This window comes from Pezoporus occidentalis, unplaced genomic scaffold (genome assembly GCF_034315485.1).
Source record: "Pezoporus occidentalis ecotype Australia unplaced genomic scaffold, CSIRO_AGI_Poc_V1 ctg7, whole genome shotgun sequence".
Classification (NCBI taxonomy): domain Eukaryota; kingdom Metazoa; phylum Chordata; class Aves; order Psittaciformes; family Psittacidae; genus Pezoporus; species Pezoporus occidentalis.
In genome coordinates, this window is record NW_026916052.1 from 4,768,381 (window position 1) to 4,790,622 (window position 22,242).

At 40.5% G+C, this 22,242-nt stretch overlaps 1 protein-coding gene and 1 long non-coding RNA gene across 2 annotated transcripts; one reads left to right on the forward strand and one right to left on the reverse strand.

The window, feature by feature from the left end:
* Nucleotides 1-2,102: 2,102 nt before the first annotated feature.
* On the reverse strand, nt 2,103-7,848 carry LOC134175601 (uncharacterized). The gene is made up of 2 exons (XR_009969068.1): nt 5,562-7,848; nt 2,103-4,884 (listed from the first exon to the last, which is right to left on the reverse strand). It is a non-coding gene; the product is annotated as an uncharacterized LOC134175601 (long non-coding RNA).
* Nucleotides 7,849-8,307: 459 nt separating this feature from the next.
* MPC1 (mitochondrial pyruvate carrier 1) lies at nt 8,308-20,196 on the forward strand. The gene is given in 4 exon segments (XM_062641929.1): nt 8,308-8,504; nt 16,032-16,128; nt 18,363-18,495; nt 19,250-20,196. Coding segments are annotated over 4 exon segments (324 nt in total). The 5' UTR covers nt 8,308-8,429; the 3' UTR covers nt 19,269-20,196.
* The last annotated feature ends 2,046 nt before the right edge of the window (nt 20,197-22,242 follow it).

The window sequence follows — 22,242 nt, forward strand, 5'->3', positions numbered from 1 at the left end:
TTAAAAAACAGTGAAAATTAGACCACACAACTTTGAATTCTTAAATTTCCAAGGCCTGGAGCTGAGTGATGACTCGTGAACTGAGTGACTTTACGCAGCTTCTGCACATCTGTAAGACAGATAGAGAGGCTGCAAGATCCTAATCACAGTACCCTGGGTATTTATTTGTTTTTAAAGGAAAGAGGAAAGTAAATTATCAATAACGAATGCAAATGCTGTTCATAATAATGCATAGTGGCAGTGAAAGAAGGTGCTTCTCCAGGAAAATGTTACATCACTGCCCCCCCCCAACTTCAAGACTGTAAGTCTTAAAAATTCTCAAAATAATAGTTTCTGCTAAATCCTAAACACAAAACATCACATCTAGTAAGAGTTGTTCCACCTCTGTGACAAACATTACTGGAGCAGCCTTCCTGAGGTGTGATGTGGTGGAGATTTGTCCAGAGCAGCCACACAGTATGGAAGTGCTGCATAGCCACTCCCATCAGGGTCCCCTGCTGCAGAGTAACAGTCCCTCTTTTTAGCTCAAAGAGCCCTAAATAAGCCTACACAGTTGGAAGCTTGCATCACACTTCCGGGAGGTGGGTTGTGTGGGTCAGACTTCACCAGCCTGAGGAAGGAGCTGATGGGCTTCCCTGCTCTCATCTGCAAGTACTGAAACCACAGGTTTTTCATGGGATGCAGAGGTGACACACTGCCTCCACCTGAGCCTTCCACAGAAAAGAAGGAGCTGATTGTTAAGACATACTGCTGCAGAGTCTTCAGGAAGGACACCATAAGCATAAAGAAGCACCAAAGTCACAGGGTGGTGTCACGGTGACGGCATTCCTCAACTTCAAATTTCCTTTTGGTTAGGTTTTGTTGAGCTTCCTGCTCAGTGTGAAAGGTTCAGCTTCTACTCTGGCAGAGCTAATGGTCCCCTCCTCACACACACAGTGAAGCCAGGTGTGCAGGGCAGATGCTGCAGTCCAATCCAGCTGCCAAGGATCCATTCAAGCTGCATGTCTTTTGGATGAAGGCTCTCACATTTAATTTATAAGGCTCTCAGTGTAAAAAACCAAGATATCTCTTGTAAAAAAAAACCAACAAGACAGTCCTTGTGAACTGAAGTTGTAGCATCACCACCTAATATTAATGTTTATTGGAAAGGTCAATACCCATACAAAAGATGGCCTTGGACATCTGTGGGATGCTATTTTAAATCTTTCTGACAGGGACCCTTGCTACAGAGTGTGGAAGTTGTCTGTAAGCACCCATCCCACTTTTGCACACACACATTTGGGTACATGAGTGAAATGCATTTTTTCTAAGTATACACACTTGAATCAGTACTTTTTTTTCCTGTTAGAACTTACCTAAGCCTCAGTGACTCACTGTTGAGTCCTAAATGGCCTTGTAGAAGTCTGCCAGGACCTACTGTTTATTTCACTTCGATCCTAGTAGCTTTGGGAAGGACTTTGGCATGTTTACCTCCAAGTTACTCATCTTGTATGCCCACAGTTTGTTTATTCACTGTAGTCTACTGAAATTTCCCCCCTTTCTTTTAGTTAGAAATAGGCCAAAGGTGATTTCAGGGCTCCTATCTGGATCTGCATCACCAATTTGATCAGAGACAACCTTTGGCTTCCTCTAGTAAGTCAGGGACAACCTAGATACTGTCTTGCTCTCACAGTTCTCCAGTAAATGAGAGAAATCTTAGTGTATCAAGTGAAAAACTTACCCTAACTTGAGTGGATTTAACACTACCAAGGATACTGTTATTAGACCAAAGCGAGCCCTGGTGTAATCATACCCTTCTGGCTCAAGCATGCTAATATGCTTTTTTCCTAAATCAAGCCTACCTATATTGATGTTCAAGTTTTTTTCAGTGGCAGTAGTTTGAGTAGTTGCTCTTTGACAGGGGAAGGACTGGAAAAGGACAGAAGCACAGAATCGTACTTTTCTACCAGGAATGATTCCCCTAACCTGGCCATCCTCCAGCCTCACTTGGGTGATTTAGGTTAGGGAGAGCCAAAGTACCAGGAAACAGCATGTTTAAATACGGTAAGTGGGTTTTTTAGTAGTGAAACATACCAGGAACCTGTATTTTTTATCATGTCCTAATAAATTTATATTTATTCAGCTCAATAAAGACCCACGAGTCCTGAGGATTACATAGCTAAAATGACTGTCATTATTTAACAGTGTGTCTGAACTTTGACTCCTTCACTTTCTGCCATCAGTCAGACCCCTGATTCTAGGCTCCCCCTTACAACCTGTGAGATGTTTTTATTGGATAAAACACTTTAAGAATTACACAGAAAGCTTGGGAGAAACCCCAGGACTAGTTCTCCTCATGAAGTACAAGTGTTTCAGCACACACTTTGCAAGGCAGTAAACCTCCTCACAGCCTTACTTGAGATGTTCATGACACATCATTGATACTCTTCCCACAGAGAAAGGAATACTTTTTTTTTTAATAGAATTTTTTTTTAATCCAGTTGGATCCATCACCTAGGCAGGTTTTCCATAAGGAAAAAAACTCTGCTTTACAGCCCCATTCAACACCTGCTATGTAGGAGACACAGCCTGCTAAGTGAGCACCACCAGCCCTCCTGCTCTTCTACTCTGGACATGATAATTACAGTGATGAAGTGATTATATCTCATTTAACTATAAAAGAAGATTTCCCTAACTGAGTGAAGGAGGAGAATTTTGCAAGGTGGTGTTACAATATGAGGCTCTCTTCCCCCAGCTGACCCGATTTAGCAATATAAAGTGCAGAGTGCGTGTGACTGAACAAGCAGCCCTCATCCTTCCTTTTCCAAACACATGGTAATCATCCACAATTGTTTCAAGGATACCAGCAACGCAGTGGTGCAATACTAGAAAAAACACTCAGTGCTTCTTTTCACATGGATGTGGAGGCATGATTTTGACAAAAATTACCATTTATTATCATAATTTCTTTATTTAAGAAAAGAGAGTTTTATAAATTAAAAAACAAATATTGTTATAAAGATCCATTTTAAAATAGCTATCATTATACCCTTGTAGCCCAGGTACCATATCTACATTACCATCTGCAAGTATAAACAACCTTTCAATAAATCCATTGTCTTTTTTTTCTCTATTCTGTAGAAACTGATTTATTCTAAACAGCCTTAACAACATAGTTTTCTATTTAAAAATAGAATATATAATTATCTCATTTGAAGCATTCTTGAAAAATATCTTAAAACACTTAAAACCAATTCAGTCTTCATGACCGCAAAAACACAGACAGATTTAGCCTTCACCACTACACGTATTTCAGTTTGAAGTTGGCTTAAGTAATTTCAGCTGCAGTTTTGGCTGTCTGTTTTATCATGTGTGACTAATTGAGGACTCAGAGCAGCCTCCTCCAAGAAAAGCCACACCCTCCAGCTGCCCCAAGGCCCTGCTGCACCACACACATGCAGGGAGCGTCCTTCATCTACAGCCATTTGGCTTTTAGGTAAAAAAACTCCCAGGAGAAAACTTGCCCTTAATAGTTGTACGGTAAGCTTAAGTAGGGGAAGATATTTGGTGGGGGGAAGCAGTGCTGCTCCCACTCTTGAGCAGTGGCCTCCAGCTCATCCAGGCTGCTTCCTGGGCATGGAGAAAAAGCACCAGCAGAACTTCACTGCAAACCCAGCTGTCAGGATGAGCTGTTTTCTATGTGCTTATGATATATACTGTGTTAGGACCAGAGCTTGCGTGATTCCTGCCTATATAATTTATAATAATAGGGATAACTATACTAGTAAAAGCTTCAGGTGTTCAGACCTGCCCGACCATAATTGACACTAAGCTGTGGTCATAATGTAACACAATGTGGTTTGGTTGATATGCTGAAGGGAAGGGATGCCATTTCCTAAAATGAGGTATAGCTCCTTCTAGAATGGTTTAGTTGTTAAGCATTTATTTCATTTTTCTTTAGACTAATACTAAATTAATATTTCTACTAGGATATCTGTGCAAACGCATCAAGGCTCACCATGCATTTTACAGAGATTATTCATTATTCCTATAAGGCAGCCGCCTGAGTTAGCAGTCCCGGGTATTTAACCTTCTTAGTTGCTGCTGTGTAACCCACATGGAATAAAACTTCTCAAACATCATGCCAGCATGTAGGGATAATGTATCTGTAATCAGATGCAAACATAAATGCAAGTGTCATACCAAGTTCTGCTCTTGCTTGGCTCCATTTGATGTTGCAGCCTGGCTAAATGTCAACTGTTCTAGTCAATCTTCTCATCTACCTGCCAGATGATCTGTGTCCACTTTAATGAACAGGTATTTCATTACAAGGTCTAGGAAGGCTGTCCAAGCAACTCATCTTTTCTTCATATTTTTCTGCAACTTTAGAGCTACCATAGCAGGGAAACAATAACTACTGCAGTCCTGAAGTCAGAGGCTCTTGAGCAGCTTGTTTAATTGTTGTTCTCTTGTCTGTCATGCAACACTCCAAATAATGTTTTCCTGCAATTCCTTTTACAGGAGGGAAAAGGCACCATCATTTTTCTTGTCAGATGTGTGTTAACAGTTATATCAGATACATCCTTTAGGACTGCCATTGTGTCTTATGCCAGAAGCAGAACTACCACATAGCACTAGTAGATTGTCCTGCTATGTCATATCACATTTTTCTTCAGTTGTTTTATTGCCAGACAGTATATTCCTCTCTCCCTAACAGGGACATGTCACCATACATCACGAGGAAGAGACGCCCCAAAAGGAGAAAACCTGCGTGCCACTTTACTCAGCAGCTGGATCTGCAGCTGTTGAGGTCAAGAAGTGCTGGCTCCCGAACTGCAGTCTGGGATGAGGAGAAGAAGAAAGGCCACACATCCCCTGCAGCTGGGAGGCTCTCCCCTGTCACTCCTGCACACAGAAATGGGGAATGTAGGATATGGAGACTCTCTTCTGGGGAAGACATTTGCTAAACAGACCCATCATCTAACAGCTCACCTCCTCACAGAGACAAAATCCATGATGTTGTGAGAAGCTACTACTGCTCACTCAGCTCTGGCTACTTTATGTATCCTTGTGGGCAAAACCACCAGCACTAGGTGTGCTAGCACTGAAGATCTGCGGAAACAACGACGAAGGAGCCAGGGATGCTCTCCTCCATCCCACCAGCTGCAGCTTCTGAGCTGCAGAAATGGTGTCTGCAGAAAGTTTCTGATATTAGAGAGTGTCCAATGCAGAGTAACTGCAGGACAACCCTAGAGTCCATCTGCTAAAAACAAGCAGATCTTCCTTTAGTGAGGAAGAGTTTAAAGTAAAGACGGGCAGTAACAAAAGTCAGTGAGTTAAAAAACTAATGACCTAGCCAAAGTCCGAGGGAAAACAAGGAGAATAACCGGTCAGTATCATAAACTTCAGAGGCATCTCCTCGCAGATGTCAGAAGTACAAGGTTAATGAGAAATAAATAAAAGCAATGCAAATTTCAGGAAGAAATTTCAAGAAATGCAGGCAGGGTATTTCTGAAAATAATCTAAGGGATAAAAGATTGCAGGGGATCTGTCCTTTTGAAAACCAAACCAGCTACAATTACCTTTTCTGATTAGAAGAAACATAGGAGCCATCCTCAGACATACGTGGCCTGGCTTATTCACAAGTATGTAATGACCAAAAACTCAAAAGGGAATACAGACAAAAGGATCGATGAAGAGATGAAAAGAAAGAAATGGTGTCAGCCTGCAGATAACAGAATCAGAAATGCTAAGGCGTGAAATCAGTTTCAACTATCATGGCATATAAAAGACAACCAAACAAGTTTGATAAAAGAATTAGAAATTAAAATAAGACAAAGGAAATGGCAGTCATTAAATAACGCAGAAACAGCCCATAACAAGTAAAGGCAGGAGTATGGTAATACTAACTCAAAATAGGTCTAAATTCAGTGTGAAAAATGCATAGAAGCATAGTTCAGACCAGGAAAAGAACAAGTGAAATATATTTTAGAAAAAAAAAGATGTGCCAGGACCCAATGAAACTTGCCCTGAAGTCTACCAGGCCCTAGCAGAGGCAATTTGAGATAATCAGTGACTATTCTCTCCATGGAGATACATGGCAATCCAGCACTAGATAATAGCATGTGTCTGAAAAGAAGGGGTTAACAACAACCCAGCAAATTGTAAGTCAAATGGACTAGTTCTGATATATATTAAAAAAAAAAAAAAAAAAAGAAGCTAAAATAACTAAAGAATCCATTAATGTTCACCTAGGGAACAACATGTGTAAAATTGTGCCTAGCATGGACTTACCAAGAGTGCCTCATGTAAAATCCAATCTAATTTCTCTATTGAACAGGCCAGGGGGTAAAAGGGAAGCTGTGAATGTGATAAATTAAGGTGAGTTTTTTATAGCTTTTGACATCCTTTGAAGAAGCCTAAAAAAATAGTATGCAAATGAAACCACTATATATACACACAGAACTGCAGCAAATGCAAACTTCAAATCCTTGCCAGCTGCTTCTCTTGTGTAACTGGTAAAGCCTGTCACGTGGGACTGGTTTCTCCTGGGCACATTTCTAGTTAATGGTTTTTCCATTAACTACTTCAAAAAACAAAGTGAGATTCTCCCACAGTTATGGAAGGGTATTACCAGGGTGCTGCTGGTTAAGACTTTGACTGGGACATGATGACCCTTGTCCAGGCTATGCCTTAAGAAAGGCATAAACAAAACCAGAGTAAGCAAAAGGTTGAAAGACTTAAAAGGCACATCCTAAGAGAAAAATCTGAAAGAACTTGTTTACTCCAGGAAGAAAGACTAAAGAACACCACATTCCAATGCAGACAGGTATTGGGGGTTTTCCATATACAGAGTTAAGAAAAAAAACAAAAATTTCAATCAAGGAGAATAAAGCTACATTTTTAGGTAAAATTGTAGCTGTAATTTTAACAACTGAGCCTGGCCATACAGCATATGTAGACTCGCACTACATGAGATTTTTGTTCAGACACACAGAACTGATTTCCATAGACCTCTCTTCTGCCAGCACAAGTCAAATAAGAACGAATAAATGATGGGAGACCCTGTTCAGATTCACATTGCTGCTTTCAAACAAGGAGTCTAAATAGTCCACAGAAATAAAGTGGGCTACAGTTTGGCTTTTCATAGTGCAGGGGAACGGCTTTTCATAACCAAAGGGGTTAAAACTCTCCCACACACAGCAAAGCCAGGGGTGGTAGTGGTGGAGTGTTGTATCATACGCTAAATACAGGAAGAGAGGACACACAGTGCTTCTTCTCATGCCTAGTGCTCTCCAAGGAAGCAATCGGGGGGAGAAGGGTGCAGAGCTCTTACTTATTTTTTTCATTTTCTTTTTTCTTCTCCTGCTCTCCCTGAGATCCTGCAGGGAAGAGGAGGGAAGCAGAAGCAAATAAGCAACCATGCATGGACTCCAGGACTTCTTGCAGAACATGGGCATGCCCCAGGCTGCACTTTCAGCCCAGTTCTAGACTGTAAAAACTGCAAGTCTTTGGAAAGCAGAGGTAAACATCCATTTTCACTATCTCTAGTGCAATGAGCAAAGATAAAAGACGTAATTCACACACAGGTGGTTGTTTATATGGCCCAAATTTTATGGAGACAGCATTAGCAGGGTTAGAGCTTATCTCCCCGTCCAAATAAGTAACCTCTGCTCAGGTATGAAATAGAAAGTGCTGGTGAGAAGCAGGATCTTAAACCATTTCAGGTCCAGAGGGAAAGCCTGAACTGTTGCACTGCTCTGCCATACCCCGGTATTCCCAGCTCCAAACATTCCAAGTCCATAAACTGGACTCTTAAAAAAAAGAACAAAAAAACAAAACAACATAGGACTATCTTAAATAATGAAAAAAAAAATCACTGAAGCAGCCACAGTACTCTCACACAGCCCTCCTAACACCCGCATACCCAAATAGCCCTCTCACACCACTAACACCCCACCACCACCACCCCTATAGCAACAAAACGCCTGACACTGAGAGAGGCGGAGCAAGACACTGCTGGGGGGGGGCGGGATGCGCCCCTCACCAGCCAATGGGAAGCCATCAGCTGCTTCCGGGCAGCCAATAGGAACTTGGAAAGCCGTCGCGCGGCTCGGCCCTACGGTCTGCAGAGGAATGCCGCCCGTTCAACCGCCGGCGACCCTTCCCTTCGCGCTTTGCGACAATTTCTCCCCCTGCTCCCGCCGCGTTGCTTTACGGCCTTTCCCCCTCCCCACGTTCACCTTCTCTGTTTCGGAGGCCGGGAGTAGGGAGGCGGGGCGGCTGCGGCCAATAGGTGCCGAGAGCGCCGTGCTGACGGAGGGGGCGGTGGTGAGGGCGCTGCCGTAAAGCGGGCGCCGGCTGGGCAGGCTGAGGGAGTTGTCACCGGTGCCGGTAGTGGTAGTGAGGGAGACGCGCGGGCTGGGCGCTGCCTGCCGCTGAGGGTCGCCATGGCGGGGGCGCTGGGCCGCAAGGCCGTGGACTATCTGCGCAGCAAGGAGTTCAGGGACTACCTCATGAGGTGAGTGGAGCGCCGCGCGGGGGTCGTTGCCGGCTGCCGCGCCCGCCTCTGCCTCGGGTGGCCTCACTCCCACTTTGCCTGGGCGCGCAGTGGCGACCGGCGTCTCTTCCCCAAACTCTTGCACCCCGTTGTCTTGGGGCACCCGAGGTAGTGGTTGCGGCCGGGCGGTGTCGCTTGACCTCTACCAAGCTCGCCCTCGCCGGTGGTTGCGCGGGGGCAGGAGGGAGAGCGCGGGAGGCCGAAGCTGGTCCGGACGTGCTGGTGTGGATGGCGGAGGGCAGCGAGGCACCCCGTGCATTGCGGAGGCCGTCGGGGCTGTCAGCCGCCCGGCCCAGCGCGGGGAAACCGGGCTTGACCTTGAAGCGACGCGGCACGGTTTGAATGCTGCGGCAGCTGCACTTCAGTGTGACCTTTCCTCTGTCGGCTGTGGGACCAGCCCGGAGCGCTGCCCTGTCTCCGGAGCAGGTGGCAGAAGGCGCAGGAGCCGGGGACACGGGCCCTCGGACCGCTGCCTGCAATCAGGGCAGAAAGAGCTTTGCTCTTACTGTGTGCAGAAGCGAGTTTAACAGATGCGGTCCTAAGACCACATATTTAAGTGTCTGAGTATGTGTAAATATGAACGTTTTCCAGAGGCTTGTTAAAGCCCCGATTTCATGGGAATGTGGCTTTAGTCACTTCTCAAACTGCTCAATACTTTTTTTGTCAAGCTTCAGATGTGTGTTCTGGTGAGAGGAATGGCATCGCGAAGTGAAATCACAGGAATGCCCTAAAGATGCAATTGCAGCATATTTGCTTAAATCTGGTGGAAATGCTTATGGAGTGGTCTCGAATAGGCAGGCTGAGGTTTCTTTGGCTGACAAGAAACTTGACAAAGAAAACAGATAAAAATGGGCCCTTCTAATACAGGTGATTGAGCAACCTTTCAGTATAGGTCTTGCTTGCTGTTCTACCTACATGTATTGCAATTGATGTTTGATATTGAGCAAGTATGTGGGCAGGCATCTGTTTATCAGAGAAACAGTCTTGGTGAAAGTAGCAGATGGTTGTAAGCCTGCATCGAAGGGGGATTATAATATAACAGCTCAGGAAGCAAAAGGGTTTGTTTGGCACTTGCAAAATCAAGTTCTATAGAAACAGTGGGGCAAAAAGATGAGGAAGAGAACATCCCTGAAGCAAAACAAAAGAAGGTTAAAGCAGGCTTCTGTGTGGATTCCTTCTGAAAGTCTTCATGATAATATGGAAGCTTGATAGGTGCGCTTTGACGTTAACATTTAGTTCACTGAATAGAATTCAGGCGAAGTAGATAAATGGCTAGCAAAGCAGCAGTATGCTTCATACTTAAGAAAACAAACAAAAATCCAGAGAAGATAATGGCATCTTCCAAACACCACCACAGTTACTTGCTGGAAGTATGTATGTTCTTGATAAAGACTGAAAAGGTAGACAAAATAAACCTTTTCAGGGTACTTAATCCTATTTCTAGGCTTGAAATAAGCTATAAGACTGTATTGCAAAAAAGGATAATTCTGTGGTGGTCTAGTGTTGCATACAAAGATACCTGGTTAATTTGTACTTATGTTACTGAGTGTCATGAAGAGCTAAAGTCAGTAGTTCTATGTGGTATGGCCTTTTAGTATTGTTTCTTGCTTACTTGTTTAAGTTGTTGCCTTTATGTTGAGGTTAAAATTTAGATAACATGTAAATAAAAGACCATAGTCTGTCTTCTCTATAGAAGGAATGGAGTGTATGTACTTTGAGCTATTATCTCTTTACATTCTTTCCTGAAGGCTCTTGCTTCCCCAGCCTACAGGATTATCCTGAAGAAAATCACAGTTTTGCTGTGCTCATTGAGTAAGAGATTTTCCTCAAAGCTCTAAGACTATCTGCTCTAAAAATCGGCATCTAATGACTGCAGTGAAGCAAGGGTTTATAAATGTGAAAGTTTTTTTTGTGGGAAATGATGAATTGAGAGATTGCTTGTGATACCAGTATTTAACTGTAAAATCCTTGACCCCAAATAGAATAACTGAAATTACACAAAGAGGTGGAATTGCATGTTCCATTATTATGGCTTAGGGCAGTAAAAACTTGCAGACCTCTATAGAAATAAGTAGCTTTAGTTTCAGCTTTATAACTTGAAAATATGAAAGCAAGCACAGTGAATGCGTGCTGCTTTTCTCAGGTGGATATATCTGGCAATAGAATTGCATTACATCAGGTTAGCTTTTGGATCTTGCACAAAGAACCAAGATAAATTGCTTTTAAAACTGTCATTAATAATTAATTGTTCTGCCAATTTCACATCTGGCTTCTCTTAAGTGGTGATTAATAGGGATCTGAATGACTGTAAATCATGTAAATACGCATTTACTCTAACTGTTGTCTTTAATGCTTTAAAGTCAGCTTAGTTAGAATGTTAGCTGTAGGTAGGCTTCTGGTTCTTGTGAAACGCAGCAGTAATGTTAACTTAAAACTTGCTGATTGGCCTGTGAAAGTCTGGTAGCTCTGTATGTTATGACCTTGAAGTTGCATGTTTTCTTTTCTATAGATCTTAAAAATGTCAGTTGTCACTAAAGTTATATTATCTAAGCCATTAACAGTATGCAACTGAATCCTCTTAATTTCTCTTCTAATGATTTAAACCAGTAGCTTCTAAAAAACATCCAGTAAAGCAGATTTCTCTTCTTTTGAAAAAGAAGATCTATATACACCACTCTAGGCAAGTTCTGGTATTGTCTTGTGGTAGAAATGTAAAGTACTTCAGTTGCGTAAGGAAAACCAAGGAGTCCCAAAATCTTCTGGTAATAGAAAAATAAGCGTAGAGAGTTTGGTCTTCTGAGGCACTTCTGAAATATCTCTTCCTGATGACTCAGCAATAATGCAAAGGTAGTCATTGTTAATTTAGGTGGCTTTGAAATAGTTCATTCCTTGTAAAGCTTGAGCACTTATGTTGACATAAACTGTCTAGGACCTTTCTTTTAATTGAAATGAACTTTAGGAGAGTTAGCATCAGTAATGTAAACAGAATTAACTTCTGTTTTCATTAGTAAATATTTAAACACAAGGAAATTAAAAAAAAAAAAGTCCTCTACTGGTCTGTGTGAGAAACTGAAGGACACTGTGCTTGCTGTCTCAGTCTCATATGCTCCAAGAACAGAACAATCTTTTGCAGAAGGGTAATATCATCACCTCTTGGGGATGGCAGTGTGGGGGAACAGAGTGGTGACACTTCATCTGTATTTGCAGGATGGCCTCCAGCCTGTTAATATCCTGACTGCCAATATGAAGAAAATACATACATGAATTATTTTGAAAAAATCTTTCTCAATATAGCCATTTCGAAATTAATTGTAGTAGCAATGTAAGGTATTGATCAGCTGTCAGTTCCTCTTGTGATGTCCAGGAACTTATACAGAAAGCAGACACACAGAAACTGGATGGGTAAATTCAGCAGCTCTTCCCACAGTTCTGGAAATGTTAGTATGAAGTGTTCCCTTTGTCAAGGGATTCATTGTAGTTCTTCATAACTGCTAATTTGAAATGGACCAGGAATAAATGAGCACACTTGTTGCAGTGTCCTTGCTATTGGTTGTGGTGCATTTGTTGTAGCTGTATTGGCTGCAGAGCTTTGGGGCTGGATGCCTGCTTCTGTGAGTTTATATGACCTTTATCTGCTCTCTTTAGGAGTATAATAACTGTACCAATCTCATGTGAATGTGAGGATGATCTTAGCCAGAGCTGCCTACTCTGTTAAAATAGCATCACTTTGGTTCTATTTTATGCTTTTACTTGCCTGAAAACAACTTCCAATTTAAAAATCAAGGCTGACTTCTGTTGGCACAAACCCAAGCATGCCAGGAGACATATTTGAACTTGTTTATTTAAGGTTTTATTGGGGGGGGGGGAAGTATGCACTTGCTTACTTCAATTAACTATTGCTGCAGTTCAGTTCATAAGAAAACAAACAAGAAAAAGTGGTTAGACTAATCAAGGACACTAAGCATCTTGTTACAAGCCACAGGCTGATTCAGATGCAGCCAGTGTGATTGCCCGAGTTAGACCTGACTGTTCCCCTGCTGTAGCTATTTGTATAACAGTGCTCTAAGAATATGGAAATCAGTGTGAGGGAGGTGACTTAAGTGTTCTGCAGCAGTAGGCTTTTTATTAGTAGCTGGTTTCTTGTAAGTCATGATTTACATGGGGTCCTATCAGTATCTTTGGAAAAAGGACGCTTAAAAATTCTGAAAGATTTTAAAAAGATAGCAAGCAATCTTAAATATATGCTGTAGTCTAGCTTCCATGCATAGATCATTAAGTTATTACATAAATTGGTACCTAGATGATCATTTAAATGAACCCCATACATGACTGGAGTGTAATTGCATGTTAGATCACTGAAAATATGTATATTACATCACTGAAAATATAATATAGCTTATGTCTGGTACAGCCACGGTTGGACTAAGCTTAGTAACAGTAAGATCTTTGGCAATATTTGGTTTGACCTACTTACTTAGTACAAAGGATGTACAAAAAATTCCAAGTTCTTCAGAGCTCCCACAGAGGAACTGGAGCTGTTCAGTTTTGTCGTGACAAACCTTGTGTCAGAAATGTTTGTCCTTTTAAACTAGTTGGGGTAGCATCTTGGATGCTTTGAAGACTATAGGGTATAAATGTCTTCCACAGAATATAATGGGATTTTTGTCTCGCTATGAAAAAGATGCTAGGCAGCAAACAGTTGTCACAAAGACAGCTCTTGAGAGAAATGGAATTTTTAATACTGCTATTAAATCAAGGTTAAGGCCAGGACAGTTTTCTGACTCCTACCTATTTTCTGTTTGTGATGCACTTCTCATTATGCTGATTATGAAAGAAACTAACACTTTTTTTCTTCTTTCTTCCATGTGCTTTTTGAATGGAAAATGATGGCCCACTTCAACAGTACGGTAAGAAAAGGGAGAGGACTTCTGGTTTCACATATGACTTCAGTAACTTGCAGCCTTTTTGCCTCAGCACTGTTATGATCTTGCTTGCATCTGAAAGCACACTGCAGACTTCCAGGAGTGATGTACTAGTAAGAGTTATTTGCAAGTCTGGGGTTAAGGTGACCAAACATTAGCTCCTTCACAATATCTCGTAAAGCAATCACTGCAAAAGTAAAGGGGTTTCATTTTTTCCATACCCTTTGGTACAGAGATCAGGTCAAGGTATAGCCACTCTTCTGCATAGCGACAATACTGGTTCATAACCAAACTACCTGGTTTATTTTTTTAACCAGCTTTATGTTACCATTTATTGCCTGACATAATAACTCTCACTTTAGACGACTCTTTTCTTCAGTCTTTTAGTTTTCTTCTGAAACTGGGAGTGGTTTTTTTTTATGCCTGTTATACTGTGAATCATAATATTATGGAAGACTTGCTCATCTGTGTAGACCAAAAGCAAACTGTATAGGTGTAGTTTAATTGTGTTGAAACTTCACAGGCTGGCTGCCTGGAGGCACTTAAAACTGGGTAACAATCTCAAGTGAGCAGGTTCTAGATCTACCTCCCTGGTCAGCAGGAGTTACTGCTGCAGTGCTCCTTGGATGTGAACTGATGATTCTTCAGCTTGTGCAGCCTGAGCCTGAAGTGATCCATAGTCTATGATATGTGTTTATGTTTGAATAGCAGTTGAATGAAGTAAGAAGAAGTTATCACTAGGACTTCCAGATCTGTTTCATAGGTTCAAAAAATCAAGCTTAGAGCTGTAAAGACTTATTCTTCTGAAACTACAGTTCTTTAAACAAGACTCCTGGAACAACTAAAAACCTCACAGAGTACATGAACTGCCTTACCAGTTCTGGTTTCCAGTCTGCTATAGTGGGGTAATGCTTACACAAGTTGTCTTGCTGTCTTACTGTAAAAATAATTATGGTTATGAGTAGATGTTTGTTTCTGGTTCTCTTACTGTACTTTATTTAAATAGCTACATTAAAGCCTCTAAACTTACTTAAACAGTATGTTGTGTGCTCATGACTGTTTCCTATGAATGTTCTTGTTGCAACACCTTGTGTGTAAGTGGTGTTATGTTTTTTTCACGTTATTTAACTATAGCTGTACAGTCTAAATGCCATGTAGCCATGCAACTTCTCAGTAATGCCATTGTACCTCTCATGCACTTGAGAGGCTTTAACCATTAGATGTCAATTTTCCTACAAGTAGCAATATAGTAAACAAATGCATTTATTGTATCTTTTGACATACTCTTATTATAAACCTAGGTTTGGACCGGTGTCAGTTCTGTAGACACTTGCAGAAATATGGCATTTTTTTTGCATATTGCACTAATGTTAAACTATCAAAATGATGTGTACCACTTAGCTCACTTTTTCCATGCATTTTTTTTTTTTTTTAGTTCAGTTTCTTGTATCGCAACCCAAATCTGCAGGAAGCAAGCATGGCTTTTAATCCTACTGTAGTGTTGACAAGCTAGTATCCAGACTGGCTAGAGTATTTTGAATTAAAATTGCAAGAAACTTAAATGTTGCCTGACAATTCAAAATTGTTGCAATATCTTCAGTGTTGCATTTTAGAGGAAGTATCAAAAGAATGGATAAAGTTGGAATCTACAGAGCTTTTTCTTGCAAGGTGCTTCTCTTTTGCCATATCTGGCCAAGTTACTTTTGCGCATCCATAGTTTCCCATTAGGAGAAGCTGATGCAAGTACTGTATGCATCTTCTGTGGAAAGAATTCTACTGAAGGCTTGTTAACTTGTAACAATAGGGGATATTTGACTTAGGAGACTATTTTTCTCAGTCTTTCAGACAATACCCATCAAATTGAGCTCTCATCGGTTTTTCTGAATTGATTTCTTTCTGCTTCTTGTCTCTGTTTTTCTGTGTACGCACCTGTAGCCAACTGCTCTAATCTTAGTGCTGTCTAATCACTGAGCCTTAGGTAGCCATCAGGTTATTTTGGCAATTGCAGATGAAGTTTTAGGTAACAGCTTGGTTTGGTTGCATGGCCCTGCTCATTAAAGAGGTGTTGTAAGCACTTGGAAGAAGCTGCTTGATGAGCATTTCTTCATCTTAGGCATAACATGAAAACAGGTCCAGTTCTTCACTTCAGCAAGTCCTTGTGTTTTCATTACGTTTTTGAGGAGCCTAATTCTCTGCATAGAAGTGAGCTAATTCTCTGCATAGAAGTGAGCTGTAAATCTGAGATTATTATATGATTATATTGATCAGACTGCTCAGTGATGTCTGAGGTATAATTACACAAAACTGTGTTTCAGTGGCCTTTCAGTAGTTCCTCTGCAGTCTGCAAGAAGATTCAGAGTGGGCTCCTGTTCCTTCAACCCTGAAGGCTAGATCCTGCTGAAAGAAGGGTTTAGTTTTTCTCCCTTACATCAAAAGTAGTCCATATCTTTACATTGAATTTTACCATTCACCCTGTCCTCTGAAGCTTTGTGTGGCTAAGGGGATCTGTAAGAATACCATAGGAGGTCTGTGTTTCTGTGTAACTTTATTTTCATTTTCTGTCTTTGCAGCACTTTTGGGGGCCAGTTGCCAACTGGGGGCTTCCTATTGCTGCTTTTAATGATATGAAGAAATCGCCAGAAATTGTTAGTGGCCGAATGACATTTGGTAAGACCCAAAACTAATTGTTAGTAAACAGACTACAGCACACATATTTTCCTTTCAAGTTTCTTTCAGGCAAATAATAATTTGTCAAGTGGTGCATTACTAGTTGCCTGCAAACTTGTGATTAAAACAGATATAGATATGAAATATCTTGTTATAGGACTTTAGAGGCCACTTGAAAACTGAGGCACTGGAAAGTTGCAGAGTTGTGGGGTTTTGTTTTGTTTTTTTCTAGAGAGCTTTCCAGTAATTTGGGAGGGAGAGGGATGTGGGTCTTGAGTCTTGGCAGTTTTGATCACCAGACTCGCTCCTAAAGAATAATTCTTTTACTGTCTTATACTACTATGCACACTAGTTCAGAATGTATCTCTTTACCTAACTTTATTCTTTGTATGAAGAACAATGATGTTTTGTGGTTAGTGTGAGACTTAAATACCAACACTGACAAAGTGAAGAAATGGCAATGGTTGGTCTTCAGAGTGCAAAAAGCAGTTAAGGGAGATGAACTCCTTGCAAGAAAGTGCCTGTGAGAGGCTAGTGTGATTTTTAATGGAATAGTGAGAAATGTTTTTTAAATGCATAAACAGTATTTTTTTCCACCTTTTTTGGACCATGTGTAGCTTTTTGCATACATCTGTCTCTGCATTCAAATTCTTCTCTAGTATCATAAATCTGGTAGCTTTAATTTAGTAGCTTAATTTTTGTATTACTTTCTTCCTTAATTCAGTTAATAATTCCGATTAATTCTTCTTTTCCCAAGCAAATAGCTTTGGGTTATGCAAACTTACACTAGGTTCTGCTTACAGTAGTTCAGTGTCCTAATCAGCTTCTTCAAGATGGAAGACTGCTTAGAATAGTTTCTGGCATAGTGAAACTGTTTTGCAAATAGTGGTTTCATGGCAGCTACCCAGTTCAGCCAAATTGAGACATGCTTAATTTTTATACATATACATAGGGTGGTACAAATGTTTTTCTCCCATCTTTTAGGTTCTGTACTTTAAAAGAGGCCATTTTCCTTGGACAGTTAATTTCATGGTTTTTTTCTTTAAGCCTGTCAGAACTTTGCAAAGCTACTGACATCTTTGGTTGTAATTTCCTGTATTTAAATGCAATTACGATAGAGTAGATTAAAATTATTTCTTATGTTCCTGGAAAGCAGATAACAAAGCTTTATGCTTCTCAATGTTCATGATTTTCTGGGGATAGAAACTGCCTTCTCTTAAAGTCTATTTTAAAATGTTCCCAGCAAGAACTGTATCTAAGTAATTAGTATTTTAAAAATACTCTGTCCCAAAAGTTGTCAGAATACTTGTGTAAGACAGGCCATGTCTCATTGGGATTAACTCTTCTCTGCCTGAGATAGTTTAGGTAGTCTTGTGGTTTAACCCCAGCTAGCAACTAAGTACTGCACAGCTGCTTGCTCACTTCTCCCCTTCCCCCAGCTCCCTCTGTGGGATGGGGAGGAGAATCGGAAGAAGGCAAAACCTGTGTGTTAAGAACAGTTTAATAACTGAAAGTAAAACCTAATAATATAAATAATAGGAAAAAGAGAAAGGAGTAAAATTTGGGAAACAAGTGATGCACGGTACAATTACTCGCTACCCACTGACCAATGCTCAGCCTGTTCCCAAGCAGTGATTTGCAGCTCCTGGCCAACTCCCACTCCCTGCCCCCCCCCCCCCCCTTTATATACTGGGCATGATGTGCTGTGACATGGAATACCCGTTTGGCTAGTTTGGATCAGTTGTCCTGTTTCTGCTCCCTCCTGGGTTCTTGTGCCACTCCTCACTGACAGAGCATGAGAGACTGAAAAGTCCATAATTGGGGAAAGTATTGTTTAATAACAACTAAAACACTGGTGTATAATCAACATTATTCTCCTACTAAAGCCAAACCACAGCATTTTACCAGTTACTAGGAAGAATGTTAACTCTATCCCAGCTGAAGCCAGAACAGGTAACCAGCTAAAGACTCAGTTGTATCACAGGAAAGTATATGAGGGAACAGAGTTTTTGTGGAAAGCTATAGCCCTGTAGATATTTCTGTGTAGCAAAAATGAGTACTGGTGTGTATTTTCCTTCATTGGGTCATTAATATGGACATGTTTGTAGGAATATTGGGAAACTTAAAAGAAGTGAGAAGCATTGTAACTGTCATTACATTCCACTAGTATGAAAATTGTCTCAACAAAGTGCAGGTATTAAAAATCTAATAATGATATCTATTATGTTTTACAGCACTGTGTTTTTACTCCTTGGCTTTCATGAGATTTGCCTACAAAGTGCAGCCAAGAAACTGGCTTCTTTTTGCATGCCACTTCACTAATGAAATTGCACAACTTATTCAAGGAGGACGACTGATCAAATACAGGCAAGTCACATATCAAAAAAGGGAAGTCATAAAGTGATGGCTCTTGGAATACTCTGTTAGTACATTTGTAACTGTAGTGGAAACCCTTGCATGGCTTTTGAACTTGTGTAACATCATTACCTTTTGAAAACCTATTAACAAGCTTGTTGTCAGTAGGCTAATTATGGCATGTTGCCTTGCACTCCCTTTGACACTTCCAAGGGATACACAGAAAAGACTGAAAACCCTTATATTCATGAATGTAGATAGGACTTATGCATCTGCTGGCTATTCTGGGGTTTGTTTCATGTATTATGTTGATTAGTCTGCATGTGTCTGTCTCAGTAACTAGTTTTTGAGATGGAAACATTGGAAGGGGTTGTATATCTGAAACAGAAATTAAGGAAAACCTCTCTAAGCTGACTCTTCTATATATCGGGTAGATACAACTGAGTGTGACTGAGGACCAGCCTGCAAGTAGTCTCACACCCTCATTGCGTAGCAAGTAGTGCAGACACTGTCCTAGGCAGTGCTCGTGAGTCAGGATTCTGGCTGTTTTTACTTTGGCCCCAAGAAATTGATGGGGAGTAATGGGATGATGAAGCCTCCTGAACTATAAATTAAAAAGTGAGCAGAACTGCAGATGAACATGCTTTTCCATAAGTAACTGGCCAAATGTTGTCTTTCATTCCTGAAGTTCTGTTTTAAGTCCAGACTCTTTATAGCAATTCTAGTTGAATATTCACTCTTATAAAACTTTATCTTCTCTTGGCAGGTTTGAGAAAAAGAACTAAATATCTAACTTGAAGTAAGCCATGGAATATGCTTATCCTGAATTACAACTAAGGAAGACTTGCCATCTACATTTGCTGTGACAATTACAATGGGGTTAAAACAAACACCTATTATGAATGACCCCACCAAGAATCCTTCTACTAATTTTTTTTATCTTGCCTCTTGAGAGTGGTATTCAGCAATGTAAACCATTGCATTTGAAGTTTTGCTGCCTTACAGGTCCTTAATAACTACCCTTTGAATAAAAAGTTAGACATCTGAATAACAAGCAATATTTGAAAATCAACTTTTTTATCTAACAGTCTACAAAAGCGGTGTATGATGGCTTAGTAACTGTAGGTGGTATCATGGTATTAACATTCTTAAAAGCCATTTAACTTGGGTGCATTCATTCCTATTTTGTCTCTTTTTTTAACTTAGGCAGTGGCTTGGTAATCTGCAAGAACAAATGTGTAGTTAGGCAGCCTGGAAGTGACCGGCCATCCTTCTTCCCTTACTGCATGCCTTGTCTCAGTAAAGAGACTTCATTAATACCCATTTTTTAAGTCGCACATTATTTGAAGAGGACTTGGAAGAGCAAAATCATAGCACTGAATAAATGAAAGCAACAAGGTCTGGTACTGTTTTTTAAGAAGTTCTAAGTAGATTTTATTTTTCCTACTATTTGAGTTGCTCTAGATGTATGTAATCCTTACACAGACAAAAACTTAACTTGTTTGGAGTCTAAGATCTGAAAGACACAAGGTGCCTTTCAGTAGTTTTTGATGTCATTGGGAGAGTGGCTTCCCTGCATGACCTGCCTGAAAATTACATTGCTGTAAAGATATAGATAACAAAGAATGTATGTGATGGATTTTATTTCAGTTCAGTGTTTCTGAACAGTAAACATGTTCCAAATGGCAATAAATCCTTTCAACATTTTGAAAAGCTTTGTCATATTGTGATACTAGATCCTCAACTGAAATTTCAATATGGGGTATCAGTTAATTACTGTAACAGCATTAAGCATAAACAGGCTGGAAAAGTAAGTTATTATCCTTTGTATATACTATGTTTAGGCAAGTGTTCTCTGGATCTTAACACCTAGCACTTCCCTGCCACCCCCAGAAAAAGAGGGTGTGGGTACCTGACTGAGTATTCCTGCTGTGATAGTCAAGGTTGAATTCAGGGCTCTCATTGTGCTGAGTAAGTATTGCATATTGTCTTCCAGAAATAAGATGGTCAATTAAAAGACTTGCTTTAATTGTAGACTCATACTGTGATCCAAATTGCACAGTGGCTGAACTTTGTAATGGGTATACATGAGGCCCATGTGCATGCTCTGCTGTATAGGTAAAACTTAGTACTGACTGCTACTTGTTGCTTTAGAAAAGTTGGTGCATTGAGCTGTTCTTTCAATATTGCTGTCTTGTGACAAAAGTAGTCATATTCTTTCCATCCCCATCCCATAGAATATAAGAAGTGTTAGATTTGTGTATAAATGAGTGAGATGCAAGCAGATAAAGATAACTGATTATCTTGCCACCTCGTTCTCTTATTTCTGGAGAAAAAACCTCTAGGAGTGTTAAAAGGTATGAAATGTAGTGGTTTGGCCTGTTCTTGGGTAAAGTTTGTAATACATGTAATACTCTAACCCTACATGGTGCTCTTATCTCTGTTCATTAGCTGTTGATTGTCTTAACTTCCCTACCTAAGGAATACTGTTTACAGGAGTTTATTTCCTCATTGTCCTGGTAGCTGCCTGCACAATAGTTTGTATTTCTTTCTACCTTTTTCTTCCATACCTTTCTATCCATTCACCATGACAAGGCTCAAGTTCTTTCATACTGGGCAAGTACAAGAGTGAATTGCAGGTGGAAGTGGGCTCTAACTTGCTTTGAGATTTTAAACATATGATGCTTCCTGCAATCCATACAGGCTTCTACAATAAAAAAAAAAGGGAATGGGTGGCGCAAAGTATCCTTCATGAGGCTTGAGGGGACAAAGCCCTAGCCTGGGATGGAGAACTCAGGCCTGGGGATGGATGTCTCGCAGCCCATCAGGTTTGTACAGTAGCAAAAATGTTTGTGTGCCCATGAGCTGGAAGCTTGCTGATTTGAGTGAAATGTGGAGATCATTTGGTAGCACTGTAATAAATAGACAGAAAGCAGTAATTGTAATTGTAGGGTCATAAGAGATAACTCGCAAGGCTTCTTTAATGAGGGTAACAACAGCTGCTTATAGTGAATTTTGTTCAACTTCCCACAACTCTTATGCTATATAATCATTTAAGCCATGCTGCTATGTATGGTGTGTATATATATATTTTTTTCAATTTTGTCTATAACTTGTGTGAACAAGTGGCTTTCTCTGCTCTAAAACCAGCAGAAAACTCTTAGCCACAGTACTGCACATACAGTATGACAGTTCTCAGAGAAAATGCATTCTTAGTAAAACGTAGTTCTCCATTAGCATTGTGAGTTATCTTTTGTTCTCCCTACAAAGCACAATGATGCTGAGCAAGGATGCCAGTACAGAGAACTGGAGGGGGAAGGGACAGACAAAGTCTCAATGTTTACAGATTGAGAGAAAGCAGCAAGAAAGGAAGAGTCCTTTGCTCCCTGGGACCAAGACAGATTTTCATATAGTAGTGTTTATAAAATACAGTCTCAGATTAGGACAGAGCAATTTTCCCAACTACTCCAGTGCCTTCCCTGAGCTAAAATGACAGGCTACCAACAATATAAAATGGTAACAGGAAAGACTTACAAGCACAGTTACCAGGTGTGTTAGTTTTTCAGCCTGTATCTCACTGGGTATTTTGATCCTGTCTGCAATTGTGCAAAATACTGTCTAATGTAGTATGTCTACAGCTGTGCTTATTTCTGCTGTTAACTTATTCAGACACTAAAACATTTATTCTGATTAAACATGATTGCTGCAAGCTTCACTATTTATAAAGTGGAAAAACAAGCACTCTGGTGTTCTGAAATG